The sequence below is a fragment of the Microcaecilia unicolor genome, chromosome 7 (genome assembly GCF_901765095.1).
Source record: "Microcaecilia unicolor chromosome 7, aMicUni1.1, whole genome shotgun sequence".
Taxonomy (NCBI): Eukaryota; Metazoa; Chordata; class Amphibia; order Gymnophiona; family Siphonopidae; genus Microcaecilia; species Microcaecilia unicolor.
In genome coordinates, this window is record NC_044037.1 from 217,618,836 (window position 1) to 217,642,310 (window position 23,475).

Sequence of the window (23,475 nt, forward strand, 5' to 3'; positions counted from 1 at the left end):
ATTTTGAAATACTTTCCTTAGGGGTTTGTACTTTCTGAGTCAATAACTCCAGTTTTTGGGAAAAAGATGATTCCAAAGTCAAAAGGGCGTCCCATATTGTCTCAAAGGTAATGGTTGAAGGTTTAGGAAGAAAGGAGGACTTATTTAGTGATAGGGAAATGTTCTCAGAATCTTCGGAAGCATTCTTCTCCTTTTCAACAGATGTCCGTTCAGAAACGCCATCGCCATGCTGGTTATCACCCTTCTCCATCGGGGCGTTCTGCAGTCAATTGCAGGGGTCTGGCCCTGCTGCAGGGATTGCTGCCCCCACTTTGGAGGGTGTAAAACCCCGTGCAAAAACCTCCTGATCGGCGGCTGGCATAGGCGGCGGATACCTCAATTCAGGGCTGAACGAGATGTTAGCGTCTAGTTGTGGAGGCGTTTCACCTTTCTCTGCTTCCACAGACAGTGAAGACTCACAACTTCCCTGTGCTCCTGATATCACGAAGCGGTCCATCGTCCCTATTGCATGCGAGGCAGGTGCTGCAGGGCCTGGCCTTTGTTTGCCTCTCTGCTTGGGCATTTTTAATGTAAAAGTTATTTAAGTAGAAAAATCTGTTTAAATTCAGGAGCTGCTTCGATGTGCTTCCTTCAGGATGCCATCTTGAATCTCCCCCAGGGAAGGGGTCATGAAGCATATGATAAATTAATATTCCACACTCTAACAATCCCAGCTCTGTGGTCTCTTTTCTTTATAAGTATATAAAATACTTTCCGCTATCAAAAACATTAAAGCCAATTGCAAATGAAAATCTACATGAACAGTACCACAGAGCTTTTAATTATTCATGTTCCCAATCCTTTTATACTGAGGAGGGGAAAAAGGGTAGGAGGGGAAAAAGGGTGGGAGGGGAAACGAATAGATGGTAATTTTTCACTATCTGCAAGCATAAATGCCAAGATTTATAAGTGCCATATCCTACAAAATTCCATGTATAAGAGCAGCCAATTAAGGGAGCCAGGCTCCTAAAGGTGTAATTGTGTTATGACCCGGTAGTAATGAGCCCCTGTGCCCCAACTGAGCACGGCAGAGATGGAGTGACGCCGCACTCAGTCAGGCAGCCAGACAACCCCTAGCTTCACCTGGGAAGCGACCACCGTTCACCAAGAGATGAGCTCCCAGCTGCACGTGGCCACCAGGACTTCTGGAACTGGCGGGGCTGCACAGCCGCTGACCAGGATGGCAGGAAACAGACACAGTCCAGAACCAGTACTCCGACAGGCAAAGAATAGTCAAAATCAGTCCAGGGTCAAGGCAGGCAGCAAACAAGCGTAATCCGAGAAAACTAGCCAAAGTCCGGTACACAGGAAAACAGGAACAGAAAAATAGTCAGAACAGCACTCCCACAGCAACTCCTCAGAACAATTGAGGCCAAAGCAATGAAGGCCTGGAGGCAGTGCTTTAAATAGTGAAGCAATCTGAGCAAACCAAACTCAGGTGAATCCAACATGGCTGCCCCCATAGGAGATCCTCCCAAGCCCAAATATGGAGTTCCTTCCTGTTCTCGTTTATACAAGATGGCTGCCCCCTCCTGAGCTAGCCAAGATGGCTGCTGCCCTTGCTCTAAGCCGGATGATGGCTGCCAGACTTAGGAAACTGAAACAGACCCTCCTAAGACTGAGCCTTGTCCCTTTTGGATGGAGCTGAGGAATGACTTAGCCGGGAGGAGCGTCGAACAGGTGAAGGACGTAACAAATTGCTCCCTCACTCTTCCAAATTCACAGCCAAAGCAAACAGTTCGCTAACACTTTTATACGTGTCATGGAGGATGTAAAAAATCCATTGAAGAAATGTTTTAAAATATATATGTACTGTGCAAAATTGGAATACATATGTATTGTTTGGACTACCTGTATCACACCCTTAACAAATCCCCTTAGATGCATTCCACAGCATCTACACATGTAAATAGTGGTATTTGTAAACATGGCATTTACATGTGAATGCCATGTATTTATATAAATACCATTAACAACATGTGTAGATGCCATATGACCATTCTAAAATGAGAGCCTTAGCCTCAATGAATGTTTGTCCTCCTGTATACACGGAAGTATTGTTGCAATAAAGAGATTAATTTGACTGGAAATATTTTGCAAGCTTCAGCTAGTGTAAATACATTATTATCAAATTTAGTAGTTTAACTAAAATATTTAGATCACATGGAAGGGCATAATCGAAAGGGACGCCCAAATTTTGCTGAGGACGTCCTCGCAAAACGTCCCGTGGGGGGGGGGGGGGGCGGGGAAACCCGTATTATCGAAAGAAGATGGACGTCCATCTTTCGTTTCGATAGTACGGTTGAGGATGCCCAAACCTTGACATTTAGGTCGTCCTTAGAGATGGTCATCCCTAGACTTGGTCATTTATGATTTTCGGCGATAATGGAAACCAAAGACGCCCATCTCATAAACGACCAAATGCAAGCCCTTTGGTCATGGGAGGAGCCAGCATTCATAGTGCACTGGTTCCCCTGACATGTCAGGACACCAACCGGGCACCCTAGGGGCACTGCAGTGGACTTCAGAAAAAGCTCCCATGTACATAGCTCCCTTACCTTGTGTGCTGAGCCCCCCCCCCTCCAAAACCCACTACCCACAACTGTACACCACTACCATAGCCCTTACAGGTGAAGGGGGCATCTAGATGTGGGTACAGTGGGTTTGTGGTGGGTTTTGGAGGGCTCACATTTACCACCACAAGTGTAACAGGTAGGGGGGGATGGGCCTGGGTCCACCTGCCTGAAGTACACTGCAGTACCCACTAAAACTGCTCCAGGGACCTGCATACTGCTGTGATGGACCTGAGTATGACATTTGAGGCTGGCACAAAATATTTTTAAAGAGTTTTTTTGAGGGTGGGAGGGGGTTAGTGACCAGTAGGGGAGTAAGGGGAGATCATCACTGATTCTCTCCAGTGGTCATCTGGTCAGTTCAGGCACCTTTTTGTGGCTTGATCATAAGAAAAACAGGACCAGGTAAAGTCATCCAAAGTGCTCGTCAGGGATGCCCTTTTTTTCCATTATGGGTCGAGGACGTCCAATTGTTAGGCATGCCCAAGTCCTGCCTTCGCTACGCCTCCGACACTCCCCGTGAACTTTGGTCATCCCCGCGACGGAAAGCAGTTGGGGACGCCCAAAATCGGCTTTCGATTATGCCGATTTGGGCGACCCTGTGAGAAGGATGCCCATCTTCTGATTTGTGTCGAAAGATGGGCGTCCTTCTCTTTCAAAAATGAGCCTGAAACTTTTCTGATCCCCCCAGAGTTAACATGCAATTGGTTCTCTTTCATTTTCCTGTAGGCAACCAATTGGTTTAAGAAACATATTGAAGATTTGCAAAAAGGCCCACTGGGTTCCTCCTTATCAAAAAATGAGGAATTACTTGATGAGCACAAACAATTTATACTAAAAGCAAAGGTAAGGCACGTGTTAATGGATTTGAAATCCTTGCAAAGAGGAATAGTGGCTTCTCATAGAGAAATTGTTTGAAGCACTTCATCTCAAAATAGCTGTGAAATGGCACTTCTCCTAAGAAACCCTGGGCAACGTAACCTGCACTGCATGGGAGGTACTGCTCTGGCACTCTCCTAGGCAGTCTGGGCGGACCTTATTGCTGTTTACCTGCCATCATCCACTATGTTACTATGAAGCATGAATACTTTTTGTGGATATACAACCATTAATTCTTTGAGATCCAATGTCCCCTGTGAAGCAATTTTTGAAAAATTATTATATTGGTTCTGGGATGTATAATGCACTGTACAAGTATTTCATTTGAAATTACTCCTTATAAATTAGTTGGTTATGTGATCATTTTGAAGCACAACAAATATAAAAGTTTTTTGTTATTACAGGACCAGTGATTTACATTTATAGATCCTTAGCAGTAGGGGTTCACTTCAATGCATGGAAATGAGGTCCTGCAAAGTTGATGTGTTTTACATGAGTATTTCTTCCTAGCAATGAATTCAGATTTTTCCAGAGCTATTATGGCTAATAGAATTCTGCACTACAGATGTCTTTGCCTACCAATAAATAATATACTGCTGATGTAAAATGGTACACCAGCTGGAGATAGATGTTTATTAGATCATTTGAACCTAGCTCCCCAATACATTATGTGCAAAAGGACAGAAATTTAATATTTGCTGCTTTGTAACTTGAGCATTAATCATATCAGAGAGTGTGTGTGTGTTAAAGCTATTTGGTTAATGTTAAATCATATTACTTGTATGGATTTGGATTTAATTACTCTCTTTCCCAAATCCACGCTTAAAGTAATTTACAAATATTTCCCAGCCCAAAAGGGCTTACAATCTAAAATGTTACCTGATTGGAGTTGTCCCTCTATATATATATATTGTTTGGAAACAAATTCTTAGCTATTTGGTAAAAATTGTTGGTCAACGCATACCCTACTTGCCTTTGGAGTGGTTCCTGATATGATTGAATTGTTTATCCTTAAGGGTATGGGTTTACACTTATTTAAAGGGAAAGAATGTATTGTTGGGAAAAATGTGTTCTACAACATTGGGTTGCGACTACACCCCCACCTTTTTGGCAGTGGAAAATTCAACTTCATAATTTAATGTTGCTGAAATTGAGAGGATCCAATCATGCCTTAAAATGGAGAAAGTTGTTTCTGTCTATCTGGGATAACTATATACAATCTTTAGCCCCTACACCACAGAGTTTGTTTTGAACTCTTTACATCAATTGGAATTGGGAAACTTATTATTGGGAGGTATAAGAACAAAACCTCCTGATAATTTACAGTATGTTAGTCTGGGAAGGGGGAGGTGGGAGACAATAGGAGGAGGTGTAAGGGATGGAGGGAATGGTAACACATAATTCTTAAAATGTTGACCTGTTTACGATTCTTGGTTAAGATGCATTGTTTGAACTCTGTTTTACTCATCTGAACGTAACCTGTATATTTCTTGAATAAAATATATTGAAACAAAGTTTTACCTGATACAATAGAGGGGTGGGTGTGAAGTGAGTTGCCCAAGGCCATAAGGATCATCAGTGGGAGAAGTACAATTTGAACTCTGGCTTCCTGGGTGCTCAATTCACTGTTTTAGCCACTAGAATACTCCTTGCTTTTGTTCACATTCATGTGATAGCAATACGTTGAGATGATCCTCAAACTGAAAGATGCCTGGCCCTGATGGAATGCCCAACTTTTGGCTCTAACATTTAGCATTTCTTCATCAAGGTTGGGCAAAATGTAAAAATAAATTATTCAGACAACCATCATATTACCACTATAATGGTAAATCACAAGAACACCTCTCTTTTCAAAAGAAGACCTAAACACCCACAAAACCTACCGACAAATTACCTAAAATGTATAAGCCATCAATGCAACAGGTAGAATATATGATCACACAGATTATAAAATCATGGCAATAGAAGGACACAAAGGAGGAATTTATGGAACCAAAGATCAATTGTTGCTGAATAAAACCATCATGATCAGCTGTAAGAAACAGAAAAAACAGCATGGCATGTACCAATTAGAAGAAAACATTTGATAGCATTTTACACTCTTAGACAATAAATTGACTTGAATTGTACAGTCACCCTTGGATTGACTGAGGTCATGAAATTTACTATGCAAACGTGTCTGAATTAAGAATGTGGACAATTTCTCATTCTTAACAAGAAGCTCCAGTGAGACATATTTCATGAAGAATTCTTGTCCCCACTCTTGTTTAGCCTGGCACTAAATTCAGTGGGTACTTTTATTAACTCATTGGAGTATGGATTTGCCTTAATCTTAGAGACAATAGTCCCCACTTAACAGTACATCTATTGTTTGTAGATTATTTGAAGTTTTACAGCTCTTGTGATCATCTTTTAGGGATCCTTTTACCAAACTGCAGGAAAAAGGACCACTAGTGGCGGGGGCTGTATTTCCCGCACGCCAGGGCCTTTTTTACCACAGCATGTATAAAGCCCCAAGACACACATGGCTATATGGTAAGAGAACTCTGGCCATGCGGTGGAAAGCCCTTACCACCACCCACTGAGGTGGCGATAAGGGCTCCCGCGCTAACCCAGCAGTAACCAGGCAGCGAAAGACAATGCCCAATTAACGCCATGCAAGCCATTTCTGGGGGGGGGGGGTCTTTTCCCACAAAATGGCGTGTGCTCGGGGCATGACTATCACTGGCGGCCACATTGGGCCGGCGATAGTCCAGGAAGAGCATGTGGTAAGCCTGCGTTAGGCTTAACACTGCTCTGCAAAAGGGCCCCTTAGTGAAACAGCTCTGAATAGTGAAGTTTCTCAGATGACACTGAAATGACTTTAGTCTTGGACACATGTGCTAAAGCAACCTTTTTTTTAATGGAAAACATCTGACTGCAGATCATAATATTATACCTTGAGTAGGAACAGTAGAAGGTGCAGCAATCCAGCATAAATTACTAAAAGAACAGATCAGTAAAGAATACTATAGGAGACTGAAACTGATATTGAAAAGCACTTTTAACCGCACAAAGTACGATACAAGCTATCAATCAGCCTGCAGTCCCCATACTTTCAAAAGGCTTTGGAATCGCAGATTGACCTCAGAAAGATCTTGAAAACTAGGAAGCAAGAACAAAATTCCTCCAGGTAATCCATAAGAAAACTGTATTCTGAAGACTGTACATCCTAAGAGCTGAAAGCAGTATAGGTCTTACAGATAACACTTACAATGGAAATTTTCTAAAGCCTTGTTTTGTATAACCAAAGGTTAAGAAATTTAATTTTTACTCCTGGGGGAGAGCTCCAACTGCAGGGAACACGCTCCTAACGTGAATGTGGGCACTGCATGGAAATACAGCCTGCTATGGGCCTCTGGAGGCTCAATTCTAGCCAGGAAGGAGCAGTAGAAAAGGCCCAGTTTTGCTGGAGCCTTAGGGCCAACTTTGGTGGTTGTACACACATGCACATGATATCATCATATGTGTGGTGCAACATCACAGGCTGTGCATGCGTGGAAGCACTGGAAGTTCGGCCTGGAGCCGGGGAGGCATTAAAAAAAAAGGTTTTTGGATTCAGGGCACAAATATTTAATTATTAAAGGCACCCAGGGAGGGGGGGGGTCCAGGAAAGGGTGGCAACGGTGGTGTCATGAATTGCGCAATCGCAAATTTGTATATGCATAAAATACACGTTTTTGTAAGACAGGTGCTCATGGGGGGGGGGGGGAGGGGTCAGAAAAATGCCCAGAATCAATATTTTTGGCCCATAGATTCACGCTCAGTAAATTCAGTGGAGACTGGCACAGAGACCAGTTCCTTGTTCAAAATATAAAAACACTATTTTTGAAATCTTAAAATATTTCAGGTGGCAAGTAAAGATGCTTGGGAGTCTCTTGAGATGTGCTATGTGGTTGCAGCTTTGCATAAGCATTGCAGGAACTGGTCAGAGTCAAAAATAAAAGTAAATTAAGTTCAAAGTTTGGAAACATTTAGATAAAAATGCTAGTACATTTAAATTCTTTACATGAGAACCAAAATCAAAGTTCAGAAATATTAATTTTAATAGTAATTAGTGTGGTGGAATGTGATAATGTTGAGAGCTGAATTTAAGCTGAGTGCTGATGGGCTGCACAAGTCCAGAATGGAAATTGGCAAAAACAGTTATTAAAGGAGACACTGCACTGAGGGCCCCTTTTACTAAGCTGTGGCAAAGTTTTTGACACTTGCCAAGGCCCCCTTTTACCGCAGCTGGGTAAACGGTAGGTCTTTCTTTTCTGCAGGAAATGGCCATGCGCAAAGTAAAGCAATTGCCACTCGGCCATTTCGGAGGAGGGAGCCCTTACCACCACCCATTGAAGTAAGGGCTCCTGTGCTAACCTGGTGGTAACCAGGCAGCGTGCGACACTACCTAAGTACATATAAGTACATAGGTATTGCCATACTGGGAAAGACCAAAGGTCCATTGAGCCCAGCATCCTGTTTCCAACAGTGGCCAATCCAGATCACAAATACCTGGCCAGATCCCAAAAAAGTACAAAACATTTTATACTGCTTATCCCAGAAATAGTGGAATTTCCCCAAGTCCATTTAATAACGGTCTATGGACTTTTCCTTTAGGAAGCCGTCCAAACCTTTTTTAAACTCTGCTAAGCTAACCGTCTTTACCACATTCTCTACAACGAATTCCAGAGTTTAATTACACGTTGAGTGAAGAAATCTTTTCTCCAATTCATTTTAAATTTACTACATTGTAGCTTCATCGCATGCCCCCTAGTCCTAGTATTTTTGGAAAGCGTGCACAGATGCTTCACATCTACCCGTTCAACTCCACTCATTATTTTATAGACCCCTATCATATCTCCCCTCAGCCGCCTTTTCTCCAAGCTGAAGAGCCCTAGCCGCTTTAGCCTTTCCTCATAGGGAAGTCGTCCCATCCCTGCTATCATTTTCGTCGCCCTTCTCTGCACCTTTTCTAATTCCACTATATCTTTTTTTGAGATACGGAGACCAGAATTGAACAAAATATTCGAGGTGCGGTTGCACCATGGAGCGATAAAAAGGCATTATAACATCCTCATTTTTGTTTTCCATTCCTTTCCTAATAATACCTAACATTCTATTTGCTTTCTTAGCCGCCGCAGCAGCATACTGAGCAGAAGGTTTCAACGTATCATCAACGACGACAACAACTAGATCCCTTTCTTGGTCCGTGACTCTTAACATGGAACCTTGCATGACGTAGCTATAATTCGGGTTCCTCTTTCCCACATGCATCACTTTGCACTTGCTCACATTAAATGTCATCAGGGGGTTTGGTCTCCAAACCTTAGTCATAATGTATTAAAATTAGTCCAATAAAAAATTACTTTATTTCCATTTTCTATTTATAAATGTTTATTAACACAACTATAATACTACTTTATCATAAAGTTAAAAAAATGAAAATAAATTTTTATCTACCTTTCTTGTCTCAGGTTTCTACTTTTCTTATCTGCTCTGTCCCCTTTCTCTGCCCCTTTCCATCCAGCTGCACATGTGCGTCTGCCCTTTCTCTCCCTTCCATCCAGTGTATGCCCCCCCTCTCTCTCTCTGCTCCTTTTCCCTTTTCATCCAGCGTCTGCATCCTCTCTCTGCCCCTTTCCATCTAGAGTCTGTCCCCTCTCTCTGCCCCTGTCCCTTTTTATCCAGCGTCTGCCCCTTTCCATCCAGCGTATGCTCCCTCTCTCTGCCCCTTTCCATCCAGTGTGTCTGCCCCTGTCCCTTTTCATCCAGCATCTGGTCTGCCCCATTCCATCTAGATTCTGCCCCTTTCCATCCAGCCACACGTGTGTCTGCAGTGCTACCCTTTCTCTCCCTGCCTTCCATCCAGCATATGCCCCCTCACTCTTGCCCCTTTCCATCCAGCATCTGCCCTCTCCTACTCCTTTCCATCCAGCTTCTGCTTCCTCTCTCTGCCCCTTTCCATCCAGCATCTGCTCTGCTCCAGTCCTGGAACGGGAAGTGACCTCGAAAACCTGCGTGATCCATCCTCAGATTCTTCTGCCGACGCTACCAGTCACAGTGGCCCGGCGGGGGTGGAGTTGAAGTGCAGTGCAGGAGGTGCCAAAGCCACAAGCGGAAGGCGCAGCAGGCTTGTGTTGTGGGCGGCTGCACTGAAGCCGGCAGGCGGGACAGAGAAAGGAGGAGCCATCACAGAGGAAGGGCAAACAGGCACCGCAGGCGCTGAAGGAAGAAGGCGGTGACGGTGGGGAGAGAGAGAGGAGCCGCAGCCGCTGGGAGGAGACAGAGTGAGCGGCACAACAGAGATGTAAGGCATGCTCCAGCGCCATGGAACAAATTAAGGGCAGGGAGGTGAACCGACGGACAGAGTAGATCACCTCCCATTGATTTGTACCCAGGGCGGTCCGCCCCTACCGCCCCGCCCTCGTTACGCCACTATCTGGCTCTTCAACCAGGCCTTTAATGGAAGAAGTAACTAACTTGTTAGTCTCACTCACACACATAAGGAGTGACTTGGGCTGCACATACTGCAGCAGGACATGTTTATCCACTCCTACCCTAGCTGAGATAATATTTAACCATCTCCTCTGACCTCGTGTGCAACTTTCTTTAAATCAGTCACCTTTCTTTCTAATTCTTCTTACTCTCTTACCTATCTATATGTTACATCTTTGATTGACCCTTCACTAGTAATTAAAATGTTCTATTACATAGTGTTGACATTTGTAAGTAGTATACCATGCCATAATTTGTATTGTTATTTGAATATTTTTACTGCTGTAATTGCCTATTGCTAATGTTTGTTCTATTCTTACTGTACACCACCTTGAGTGAATTCCTTCAAAAAGGCAGAAAATAAATCCTAATAAATAAATACATAACATTTATTATTCAGGAAATACAAGAACAATATATATTACAACATTTTTCATCTTCAGAAAAGTTCTAAGTAGCCTGAATCCATCAAAATGGATAAGGAAAGGGAGAGGCTTTTTTTTTTCTCAAAAACTCTCTTCTACATGTTGAAGAGTGCAATTCTCATTCATTAGGCCACATTTCACCAACTGCTGAACACTAGCTCCACCTGATGGACAAAACACCAAAAGCACTGAAAACGCACAGGTCTTTTGTAAATCCCAGCATCAGTCCTAGTTGGACTTAAAATGAAATAGAAATATATCTTTTTCAAGAAAAAATTGGTTTAGTGGAAAAAAGTTTACTAGAAAGTAGTTTTCTAAGCTAAATTCAGACATATGAGAAAAATACAAATGAGACGTACAGCGGTATATCAAGCATTTTTAAATTTTAAACTGTAGCAGGTGTTCCAAGGTCAGCAGAACACATAAGGGTGATGTCATTCCATGGACACAGTGCATTCCCTTGCGAGAAGCTTTTGGGAGCAGCTACCATGCATGAACACACTTTCCCCCCTATGAACATCAAGCAGGACCAAGGCAGTCTAATACAAAAGCTTATAAACTGCAACTCCTAGGAGAGGGTATTTGTGTACGTGTCCTGCTGTCCTCAGAGAACACCGGCCATAGGTGAGTAATTTTGCTTTCATAAGAACCTAATAGCCATACTGGGTCAGATCAATGGTCCATCTAGCCCAGTATCCTGTTTCCAATCCAGGTCTCAGAGGACAAGCAGGCCACAAGAAGCACGCTTATAGAAATACCTAGCCAGCAGGCTGACTGAAACAGAAAGGGGAACTTGAATAAGGCCTGCAACAGCATTTTTTTTTGTGTGTGGGGGGTGATGCAGCCTGGAACAGAAGACTCCAAATAAAATAATGCAGAATTGTCTGACCAAACCAGCTGTCATGTCAGGAATCCTGCTCTACAAGGTGAGGCAAAAAAAAAAAAAAAAAATTAACTCCCTAGAGTTTTTTTGCTGTTTTCTCAGCAACTGCTTAGAATTTCAATGTGAAATTTTACAGCTTTATTTGTTATTACTCTCTACATTTATGTGCTGAGTCGAATGAGATTACCTTTAAACATAGTGATTTTCACACATTCAAAAATGTTTACACTTTAAAACTACCATTATTACAAAAAAAAAAAAAGGGTACCAGCTTACTGTTAATGACATCACAGTGATGTAGACTTTTGTCTGGGGAGCAATGTTGCAGGTCTATCACAAGCTCCAGCCAAAGCTACACACAATTACCAAACTCAAGGAAGTGCTGCAGATAATCTGGGACATCCTGCCACAGGGACCGATTGACAAGGCTGTTAAGAACTTCCCAAAGGAACTGAAGGCCTGTGTTAATGCTGGCATGTCTTCCAGACTCATAAATAAACTACACAAGTCCTTGGGATATACTGCATCAGCATTTATATTCCATTTACATGAGAGAGATTTTCTTCTTGGTTGTACATGCCCTTCTAGTCACTCCAACTCTTCTAATTACAAAACTCCATAAATCCATGTCTTCATCTGTGATTATTTTTCCCATCCAGTTCCCAAGATTTTAGCATTTCCTGACTGCTGGGCAAACTTAGTTCCTATAACTGGATATCCAAACTGACTCTTACAGGGGAGTCCCCATGCTAGTTTGAGATGCTCCTCTGCATACAGCTCTTCACTTTTAATTTCTCAATCTCTTTACCAACTTGTCTCATTAGTGAAGACAAATGCAAATCACTCTATCAATCCTCCTGATCAGATTCCATATTGGAACCCTCTCTTCACTCTTCTGCTCTTGTACTAAACCAGCATTTCCCAAACCCCACAGCTCATTTCTGTTTCTTGGAAATACCAGAGGGGTATGGGGGGAAAAAACCCTTTGCCTTCCCAAAAAAAAATCAGGCTTCACACAGCAAAACAAAACTCTAGGGAAATTCTTTTACAAGACAGAAAACAACAGAGACCTCAAACTGCTCTAGGGCTTGGAGAAAGACGGACAGGTTTTAGGCGTAACTTTATAAACGTTATTTTCACATCTATGGAGCCACATATGAACATGATTTCTGCAATTTAAAAAAACAAGTAGGAGTCTACTTGTCAGTATAAAATTTAATTAAAATAGGCACCTGAAAATGTGCTTATACTGGGGGCCCCCTTATAATCATCCCAACAGTATGGAGGCAATTCTATATAACAAGGTATATAGGATTAGGCATCCAAAGGGTGTGCAGTATGAGCTTATTCTATAAAGGAGCATAGATGCTTACTTTCTTTTCTAAAAAAAAACTAGCATAACCAGATATTAACAGAGCTAATATTTTGGTCTGAGCACTTATACAACCAATAGAGCACCTCAGCACAGCAGGTTACTCGTGAAACTTACAGCTGTCTGTAAATTATGCACATAAGTGGAAGCCCTGCCTCTACATCTGCCTTTTTTTTATTCCTGAGGGAATTCTGCACTACTGCACAATTTGCACTGACTATGCAGAATTCTGTGCAGTCTGCTGTGGGAGCATCAGTGCCGCCTTCTCTGCTGCCTTGGTCCCCAGCAGTTCTTGTAAGCTACGAAGCTGTATGGAGGTACATGTGGCTCAAAGGAACACTCGGACCCAGGACAGTAGAGGAGGAGGAAGCAGCCCGATGTTCAGCTGTAAAGCTCCTCTCTCTTGTCATGCAGTAGCGATGTGTGTGTGTGTGTGTGTGTGTGTGTGTGTGTGTGTGCGTGTGCAAGCAGGGAAACAGAGAGAGAGAGAGATGTCTGGAAAATAGGTGGATGCCGTGTGTGTCTGTGAGGGGAGGGTAGGCTGGAAAAAAGTGGATGTATAGGGGGGATGATAAAAAGATGGATGAAGTGTGTGTGTGTATGCACTTGCCATGGAAAAGGGGTAAAAGGCTGCAGGAATGTGGATAGGATGGTATGTGCCATGGGAGGGGGAAGGCTGGAGTAAGGTGGATGAGGTGGTGTATGCCAAGGAGGGGGGCTGTGGATGGGGTGTTTGTGGGTCATGAGTGAAGGGAGGGGACTGGAAATAGGCAGATAGTGTGTGTGTCATGGGGGTTGGAGAAAGGCAGATATAGTGTGTGTGTGTCTCATGGAAGCTGGAGAAAGGCCGATAATATGCATGTGTTTTAATGAGTGGAGGGCTAGAAAAAGATGGATGGGAGATATGTGCATCATGGGAGGGGGAGGGCTGGCAAAAAGTGGATGGATTATGTGTGCCATGGAGATTAGGGCAGAGAAAAGTAAGGTAGGGGTTTGTCTGGGAGAAGGGAAAGATACTTTAGGGGTGGACAGAACAGGGGTCTTGCTGGGAGTTACAGTGAGCAAAGGGAGGGAAGTAAAGGCTGAGGGATGAGGTGAAAGAAGGCAGAGTGACGGTATAGAACAGGTGAACAGAAAGGGGTGGAGGAGGGGGAAAAATTGGAAGTATTCACCCTGAAGGAGTAGAGGAAGCCGGGGACTGAACTTAACAGTGAAAAGGATACAAGTTAAGAGAAAAATGGAGAAGGTGGTACCTGAGGAGGGAAACTGATGTGGTAGTGGTAGGAAGGGGGTATTTCATGCCAGAGGAAAGATGACTACCATTATAACGGGGAGATTTTGCACAAGAAAATTACTAATAAAGTGTGCATAATTTTGAATAATTTTCCACTTTTATGTGCTGAATTTCTAGGTTATAGAATTGACCCCTAGGTCCCTGCTCTCAGAATATACTCTCTCCCATCTCCTCAGTGCTAAGGTACTTCTCTCTTAAGGGGTCTTTTACTAAGGTGCGTTTGCATTTTTAGCATGAGTTAAAAACGCTAGCGCATCTTAGAAAAAAATCCCTTTAATGAGTTAGAAATGAAATCTTAAAAGCTACATGAGAGAGAACTGTGCTACTGCCTGGCTAACATGCCAAAACTCTGGGACTGCTTCTTTTGTTACACTGATTGTCCCCAAAGGGATAGTAGAATATAATCAACAGTAATAGCAATGAAATTCTACTAAGATACAACCGAGTATTGGAGGTGTACAATCGCTAGTATACATGAAATGTGGAGAAAAAAAGACTTCAGAAACCCTGGAGAATACTCCTTGTGTAAGAATCACCTTTCAATTTTCGAGTACTCCTGTTCTTCAATCATTAGTCTTCACAAAAAAAACTCCACTCTTCTTATTCATGAAATACATGCACATACACCTTCCACAATACTCAATGGTAAAGGCTTATACCAATTATACACATTCGGTGAATCAAATGTTACTTAGCTTGAATGTTCATAAAGCTGTCAAGAACAGACATTATGTAGGTCTATCGTAAGTGAACCTTCAAAATGGACCCCTTCGGGTGTTCTGGATGCGGGGTTAGCTACGTTCAAAAAATGCATTCTTTATGATTTAGAGAGAGAGGAGGCTGTTTTACCGAAGAGGGGTTTAAATTTAAATGTCAAAGAACGGACTGCTTTGAGAGATTTGAGAAATGATATCGCCATTGTCATTCGTAAGGCTGACAAAGGTGGGGCAGTCGTGGTTCAAGATACAGCTGATTATATGGCAGAATTGTATCGACAATTATCTGACACGACCACGTATGAAGAAGTGGTTGATGACCCCTCGATTCGGATACAAGCTCTTCTTCAAGATTTGTTGATTGAGGGTAGAAGCTTAGGATTTCTTACTAAGAAAGAATTTGCTTTTTTAGATTTTCGTGGCTTTAAAATTCCCATTTTTTATACCTTACCTAAGATTCATAAAAGCCTATTCAAACCACCTGGGCGCCCTATAGTGGCAGCTAGGAGGTCTTTATTAGAACGTCCAGCACAATATATAGACAAGATTTTGCAACCTTTTTTGTCTGAGATTGACTCTTATGTGAAGGATAGTTCTCATTTTTTATGACTTTTGGAAACGAAGAGAGCTGAAATGCTTGGCACCACGTTGTTGGTGACGTTAGATGTCTGCTTGCTTTATACCTCGATCCCTCAAAATGAAGCGATTGGGATTTTGGAATATACATTGGACAGAAGAGAGCGGCCTCATTTGGTTCCCACAGAATTTGTATTGAATTTGATTAGGATTACATTATCTGAGAACTATTTCACTTGTAATAAAAAATATTACATACAAAAAACGGGAATATCTATGGGAGCAGCCTGTTCGCCCACCATCGCGAATTTATTTATGGAACATTTTGAACGTCTATGGGTGTACAAATCACGATGGACTCATTTTTTGAAATGTTGGTGGAGGTACATAGACGACGTTTTTGTCCTATGGAATGGTACTTCTACTGAACTACATGAATTTGTGACATACTTAAATGGGTGCCATGAGACTATCAAATTTGAATATGCCCATAGTGATGTTTCCATTTCCTTCTTGGATGTACAGGTTAACATAGTTCAGAACAAATTGGAAACGTCTGTGTTCATTAAACCTACTGATAGGAACACCACATTACATTTTCAAAGTATGCACCCTAGCCATTGCAAAACGAATATTCCTTTTGCACAATTTTTGCGATATCGTAAAATCTGTTCAACTACTGAAGGATATTTTCAACAGACTTCTCATTTACAACGAAAATTAGAAGATAGAGGTTATCCTAAGTCCTTAGTATCTCGAGCAAGGAAACGTGCTTTTTTTAACCACAGAGAATGGCTGCTCAATCCTGACATAAATGCAGCGGAGCAACAAGAGGTGGTGACTTTTGTAACAAAATATAATACACATACTAATAGAATGGTGAGGATCATTAAAAAACACATGGCAATGTTGCATATTTATCCTTGTTTCCGTGATTTAAGGATTTTGTTTGCTTACCAAAGACAGAGCAATTTGAATGATTTGTTATGTGCTGCTGATACATGGAATCGTGAGCATAACAGGGCTGCCAGGATAGGACAGCATAAAGCATGTGGGCAGTGTTCGGTGTGTCATAACATGCTGGAAGTTGATAAGTTCACGGATGCACACACGGGCAAGTCTTATCATTTAAAAACCTTGACGGATTGTCAATCAAAGAATGTGATCTATTTATTGAAATGTACTTGCAATCTATATTATGTGGGACAAACTTCTAGGAGTTACAGACGAGGTTAATTGAACATAGACACTGTATACAAGCTAAGAAGACATATGAACCTTTGGTTTCTCATTGCCTTTTGAAACATCATGATTTTTGTGATTTGCAATGTGTAGTTCTGGAGCAAATTCATGTTTCAGAATGCAGAGGAGATATAAGGAAGAAGTTAAGACAGAGAGAACAGAGATGGATATACATGCTGCAGACCGTAATCCCTAAGGGATTGAACATATCAATTGAGTGGAAAGCTTTTTTGTGAGTTGTGCACTTGTCAATAAAGTTGTTGCTGGGGACGTATCGCGTCTGGGATGAAGGATATGACGTATATATAGGAAGGAAGCGGGGTTCGCGTTGAGGACGCTGACGAGAGGCAGTTTGATGCGGTGAAGTAAGGAACATGGAAGATAGCTGTCTGGACTAAAGTTCTGGCCCTTGAAACAGCCTAAGGGCTTTATGAACGCTGTATGCTGTTGAAGACAGTTTGGATTGACAGCTTTATGAACATTCAAGCTAAGTAACATTTGATTCACCGAATGTGTGTAATTGGTATAAGCCTTTACCATTGAGTATTGTGGAAGGTGTATGTGCATGTATTTCATGAATAAGAAGAGTGGAGTTTTTTTTGTGAAGACTAATGATTGAAGAACAGGAGTACTCGAAAATTGAAAGGTGATTCTTACACAAGGAGTATTCTCCAGGGTTTCTGAAGTCTTTTTTTCTCCACATTTCATGTATACTAGCGATTGTACACCTCCAATACTCGGTTGTATCTTAGTAGAATTTCATTGCTATTACTGCTTCTTTTGTCCCATAAGAGCATGCACACATACAACAATGTTCAGATACTTTCTATTTACAGTTACTATTGAAGGTTCCAGATGGAAAGACTGAATAGTAGGAATTTCAGACTTTCTGAGCACCCTCCAAAAATGATTTTTTAAAATTATCTCAACAGGCATTATACACAGTGGAACATTTATATATGAAATAAAGAGAAATGATATTCCCCAACAAGCATGAGTATCCTAGGCTCACGCCAATTACAGCTGGAGATCAACGGCAGCATAGGGACGTTCATTTGAGTGCAAAGGAGCATCCATAAAAGCAGGCAACTCTAAATTGAGTTCCCAAGACATGTCTGGAGGTCAGCTGGGGTGAGAAAGGCGAGAGCTTTTGTATAAAGCAGATTGAAACAAATTGACGACTATAGGAATGTGAGCAAATGCCTTCAGAAACTAGAAAACAAGTAATGCCACACACACACACTAGAAGGAGAATCAGTGGTATTCAAAATTAGACAACAACCTCGAAGTATTACGTGCAGTCGAAAGAAAATGAGATACCGCTGGAGATAAGTCAGGAGTAAGTCATATAATTGACGTGCCAAATAGATATAATGAAATAGAAAAGACTCAAATGGAGAATAGTGTCTTGGGGTTATGGAATGAGAGCCATTAGTTCAGGGAAGAAAAAACGGCTGATACAAAGCTGTGAATAAGAACTACCACTGGGAACCACACATTCAGAGCCCGAAGCAAAGTAATAACAAGTATATTTGCTATGTTTCGAGTTGCATTATGAAATATGCTTGCTATGAGGGGAACAGGAGAGAAGAGGTACAGAAGTTCCTGATCCAAGGATAATAGAAATGTATCTGACTGTAGTCCACTCTGATTTGATAATCTATATAAAATGAAATTATACACTGCTTAAGGTTAAGCAGCATATAAATACTGAAATGAACGAATGAGTGAATGTAACTTTATATTAAGAAAGTAGGATTGTGGTTCTGAATAACCATTCATGCTATTACAATTTTGCGCTCAAAGAATCCACTAGAGAGTTGAACATCCAGGAAGTAAGATGCTGTGACAGTTCAAAGGTTGTGGTACTCCCTGCTTGTTGAGATAATATTTGGCAAAAAATGGTTGTCCAATTGGACATAAGAATATATGAGTTACTAAATTATAGAAAATACAGAGAGGCTATTGAATGGACCTAAGTATGAATATGCTGATGCCATATAGTTGCTGCATCACAAGCACACCTTGGGACATATGCTATGTCCAATATGTCATCCAGCCTTGTTTAAAAATATGTGGTATCATCATGTAGCTCAATAATAGGAGAAAAACTGTGGTCATATTAAACACAGAATGTGAGGGAGTAGCGAGATTTGGTCTACATGATTGAGAGTGATAATTGCATACAAAGAAATGGGGCGATGATGGAGTATAGCCCAGAACCATTCCTCTGAGGAAGGCATTGATAAAGGCAGGGCTGGTGTCAGTTCGGTGACAAGCTATGAAGATGCCGGTGCCATATCGGAAGGCTGGTCTTGGCAGTCAGACTGGTGCATCAGTCTTGACTCTACAGAGGGAGAGTGGCCCACATGACACTGATGCTTCTCAGGTATCAGAAGTGCTAGTGACCTGGGGGCTCCTGGAACCATGTCTCAAAGAGGACCAATATCGATGCTTCTTCAACTTTGACGCATGGCGTTGGGATACTTAGGTACCAATGCGAACAATGTTGAATCCAGGCACGTCCTCAGTAACAGATCTGATGCTGACTGGTCCCATGGGACGCTACCAGTGCCCATTATTGAGGCAGGTGGAGACCTCCTTGATGCTAGTGCACCCGAGTGTCCGATGTGTCTCCTCCAACCATGGGAACCAATGCTTGCGATGCCAATGTTGATGGATTTGTCTTAGAAGCGCCAAAAAGTTTCTCATGTCGGGCCTTTCTGCTCTTTTGAGTTCTTTTCTGCATTTTTAAACAGAGAACACAATTAGAGGCCTTATGGTCAGGGTCTACGCACAATAGACACCAACTATGGGGATCGGTCCCAAAGGTGATTCTGTTGCACCTAGAGTACCGCTTGAAACTACTGGGATTTTTCTGAGACATCAAAGGAAAATAGCTGATGCAAAATCAAACAGCTAAATTGTGAGAGATGAAAAAAAATCTCACAAAAGTAGAAAAGTTCCTGACCAGTGCTCGGACCTAAGTGGGCCTCAGAAGCCACAAAAACAGGAAGGAAATGTAAACGTGCCAAAAAACAAAAAATAATAAAGCAGTAAGGGAAAAGGAAAAAACATAGAAAAAGAAACAAGTACTGCAAGGGAAGGCACTGCAAACAAAGTGAAGAATAAAATCAGATGCACTGAGGAGAGCTCACTAGACGGAAACTCTCTGCTCCATGGAAAAACAAAGACTGCTGTCCTGCGCGCTCCTGTCAGGCAGGATGGCACTTGTGCATGTGTGGTGGGATGCTGCCAAAGGTTTCCTAAAGCTATAGAATGCTGGGCAGCATCTGCACCAGGCTCCATCAGACGACGTTGCCCATATATGAGAAACAATGTCCTGCTTGTCCTCAGAGAATCTGTTGTTCATTAGCCCACATGTATTAAACTGTATCTCTTCCATTAATTGTTCACAACTGATTTTCATGCTCAAACTACACTTTTTTCCATTTTACAAAATATATGAAAGCAGAGTTTAGACAGAGCATAGAACTGAGACTTCTCTGGTTGGGACATGTCAATTTCCAGCAGTATTTTAGAAAAGGATCTGCTGATGTAGAAACTATTTAAAAATATATGCGTGAATAGACGTGTATGTGCTAGCTACCTATGGCAGAAGCATCCATTTTATAATTGTCAGTTATCTTAAAAAAAAAAAATCAATGGCAGAAACCCGGCAACATACACATCTAAATGTCAGCAGTTACATGTTTGTATTTCAAAGCATAGACATGTATGTTTGACCTACTAGACACCTATACATCTACCTGTGGTCAATCAGGTACACAGCCTGCAATTATTCAACTCAATTACAATTAAGGGTGGGGGGAATACAGGGTGATTAAGGGGACAACCCCCTACTCCATCCTATACAGCACTGCCCAAAACGAGCACTTGGCTGAAACCTAGACATGCCTGGGATCAAGTGGATATCTCAGCATTGATCTTGGTGCACCCAGATGTGCAATTTCCTTCTGAAATGTGTATTTTAGCCCCACCCTAGTCCTTCCCTAACCAGGGGTGGACTGACCATTCAGGCAACTGGACAGTGACCAAGGGCCCAGAGGCTCTAGGAGGCCCAGAGGCTCTGCCCGAATGCCTGCCACACACTACAGCCCTCCTTGGTCCTACCTTTAAAGGCACGACACTGGTGATCAAGTGGCCTCTAAAGGGGGGGGACATGTTCTTTCCTGCTCGTTCTGCTGCTGCTATTCCCTCTGCTGCTTGGCACTGCCATACATTAAAAATGGTAGCTGAGACTCCCTGTGGAAGTCTTGCGAGACTGTCAAGACCCACTAGACTACAGTGGGACGTCTCGGCCGCCATTTTGAAAACACAGCAGCACCAGCAGGCGGGGGAATAGCAGCAGTGCAGCGAGCAGGAAATAACATGCTCCCCCCCCCCCCTTTGAAGAGACCACCACGGCCCTTCAGGTAGGACCAGGGTAGCAGGGGCACTGGCTACGGTGGTAGGGGGGGCAGCAGCATGGCAGTAAGGGAGTGTTGGGCAGCAGCCAGGTGGGGGGTCCAGACCACTATCAGTCCACCCCTGGCCCCAACCACACCTATGCCACACTACTTAGCCATATACACATATTCACTATTTGCATGTGTAAATCCTGGCTTTTTAAAATTGGGTTTTCTATGTTTATTGAATATGCATATGTAAATATTGGTATTTCCATGTGCAAATTGCAAGTAAGACTTCTAAAGTAACCTCCTTAGTGTCCAAGTTATGCATTTGATGGCAACTAGTGGACACATAACTAGCTTGTGTGTCTATTTGCGGCACGCTACTGATAAAACTGGACAATTTAACTTGCTACATGCTGAAATTTTAGACATAGAAAAAGGGGCAAGCATGGGGGGGGGGGGGGGCAGGAGATGTTGCTGACACTTGTATCTTTACTGGCAATATTTAGCCAATAAGAGGTTAATTTTATAAAGGATATTTTGTGCAAAAACCCCATTTCACACACACATGTACCCCATGGGTTATATGTACAAAATTACATGCAGTGACAAAAAGGTGCAAGTGTGTTTTGGGTTATAGTTTGAGCAGAACATGGTCACAGTAACAAAGTACACATGGATTATAAAATACACATGGAGACCAAATGAGCCTATCTGCGTGATCTGTGAGCAAAAACAACAATTTGGTATCCAGTTAAATGGTATTTAAAAATTTCAGATCATAAAACAAACAGCAGGTGTTTGAATAATTGTAGCTATATTTTTGGGTATTTGTATATGTGTGTGCATAAGATGCTAGTACATTTGTTTTGTGATAAATGTTTTACTTTCATATTCATCTTAAATATCTGCACTTCGCCCTGTAGGAATGGAGTTCTGTTGTTGAAAACCTGAGTGAAGAGGCACACAAGATTACGTCTTTAGAGGAGTACTCAGAGAAAGAACACCTGACACTTTCTAATCAGAAATTAAATACATTACATGAAGAGTTTTGGCACCTCATGGATGGAAGACAAACCCTCTTACAGGAAGCCAATGCCTTTTTTAACAGTGCCAACAAGGTTAGTATATGGAAAGTCTGTAATTACATCTGCTTATATGTTAGTTACTGTGTTCAAGGAGAATAACATGCAAATGAAGTGATCAAGTAAATACATAAATATTTTTCAGGATTAGGGATAACTTTCTAAAGCATGCTTTACACTTAGAAACTGGCTATTAGAAAATTGTGCAAGGGATATGCATGCGTAAAAAATAGGAATACGGAAAGATCTGTATGTAGGTGTTGTCAGGGGCATAGTTTAGGCAGAGGAGGGGTGTAGATGTTTATTTTATAAAATACTTGTGTACATAAAGTACATGTATACATTTACACCTGCCTCAGAGTAGATGTAAATTCACGTAAGAGAATTTGTAGATATTCTTTAAAGACGACATATATGCCTATATGCCTTTATAAAATAGGCTACCAGAGCTATCTCTAGTAGTGCACAATAATAGGACCAAACACTAATCACTGGTATAATCCACATCAATCATCTCACAAAAATATCAGATATCATATAGTATTTTATCAAACTGCCCAATGCTCTATATTATGGACCATCATATAAGTATCTAAGGAGTAAAACACATCAATGCAATTCAGTTCAATTTATGGCTCAGGGAGAAGTTGGGTTATTTTACCTCAAGTCGGGCTACTTTAGCAGAAGCTCCCATTTTATGCAATGAGACCCAGTGCTAAAATAACCCGACTTGACAGTAGCCCTTATTGATAACTTCCCCCCTCAGTGATATGAGGATGATTGCTCCTGTTCATCCCTGAAGCAGATACATAATTAAAAGATGGCGTCATGCTGGATGAATAATGGACTTTAAGCTAACTACGTGGAGGGAAATTCTATAAAGGGGCACCAATATTTAAGCACCTAGAAGGTACCTATTGGGTCCCTATTCTATACAGGAAAAGTGGCACCTACTTCCCTTTATAGAATATTAGCATAGCTGGGTATATACATGCATATGTTTTTACGTACAGGCACTTAACACCAGCCGTAGAGCATTTAGAGTAAAAGAAAAGGTTTTTCTTAAGATATGCTACAATAGTGGTCCAAGAGATGCTGACATTCTACTAAAACTTTCCAGTAAGTGAACTCCTAAATATCTGGGAAACTTGCATGTCTTTGCTGAGCAATGGTCCTTATCCTCCAGATTTTATATAAGGTACCTAGAGATCCGCGCTGAAATTCAAGCATATTCTGTAACAGTGCGCATAAGTTAATTGGCGTAACAAGCCAATCAGCATTGATAACAGCTCTTAATAAGCAATAATGAGCAATAATTGGCAATAATTACAATTTATGCGCATAAGTCGCTAAGCGTATTCTGTAACGCAGTTTGCCTAACTTCTATCGTGCGCTGGCAAAATGGAGCATGGTTATGTGTGGTGAAATGGGTGTTTCATGGGCCTTCTGAAATTTAC

The 23,475-nt window shown here is 41.9% G+C and overlaps 1 protein-coding gene across 1 annotated transcript in view; it reads left to right on the forward strand.

Moving 5' to 3' along the window:
• CCDC141 (coiled-coil domain containing 141) overlaps positions 1 to 23,475 on the forward strand; it is a 237,817-nt gene that overhangs the window by 66,339 nt on the left and 148,003 nt on the right. The window contains exons 7-8 of the mRNA XM_030210847.1: positions 3,342 to 3,458; positions 21,860 to 22,054. Of these exons, the coding sequence (XP_030066707.1) occupies positions 3,342 to 3,458; positions 21,860 to 22,054 (312 nt within the window). The remainder of the gene's footprint in view (positions 1 to 3,341; positions 3,459 to 21,859; positions 22,055 to 23,475) is intronic.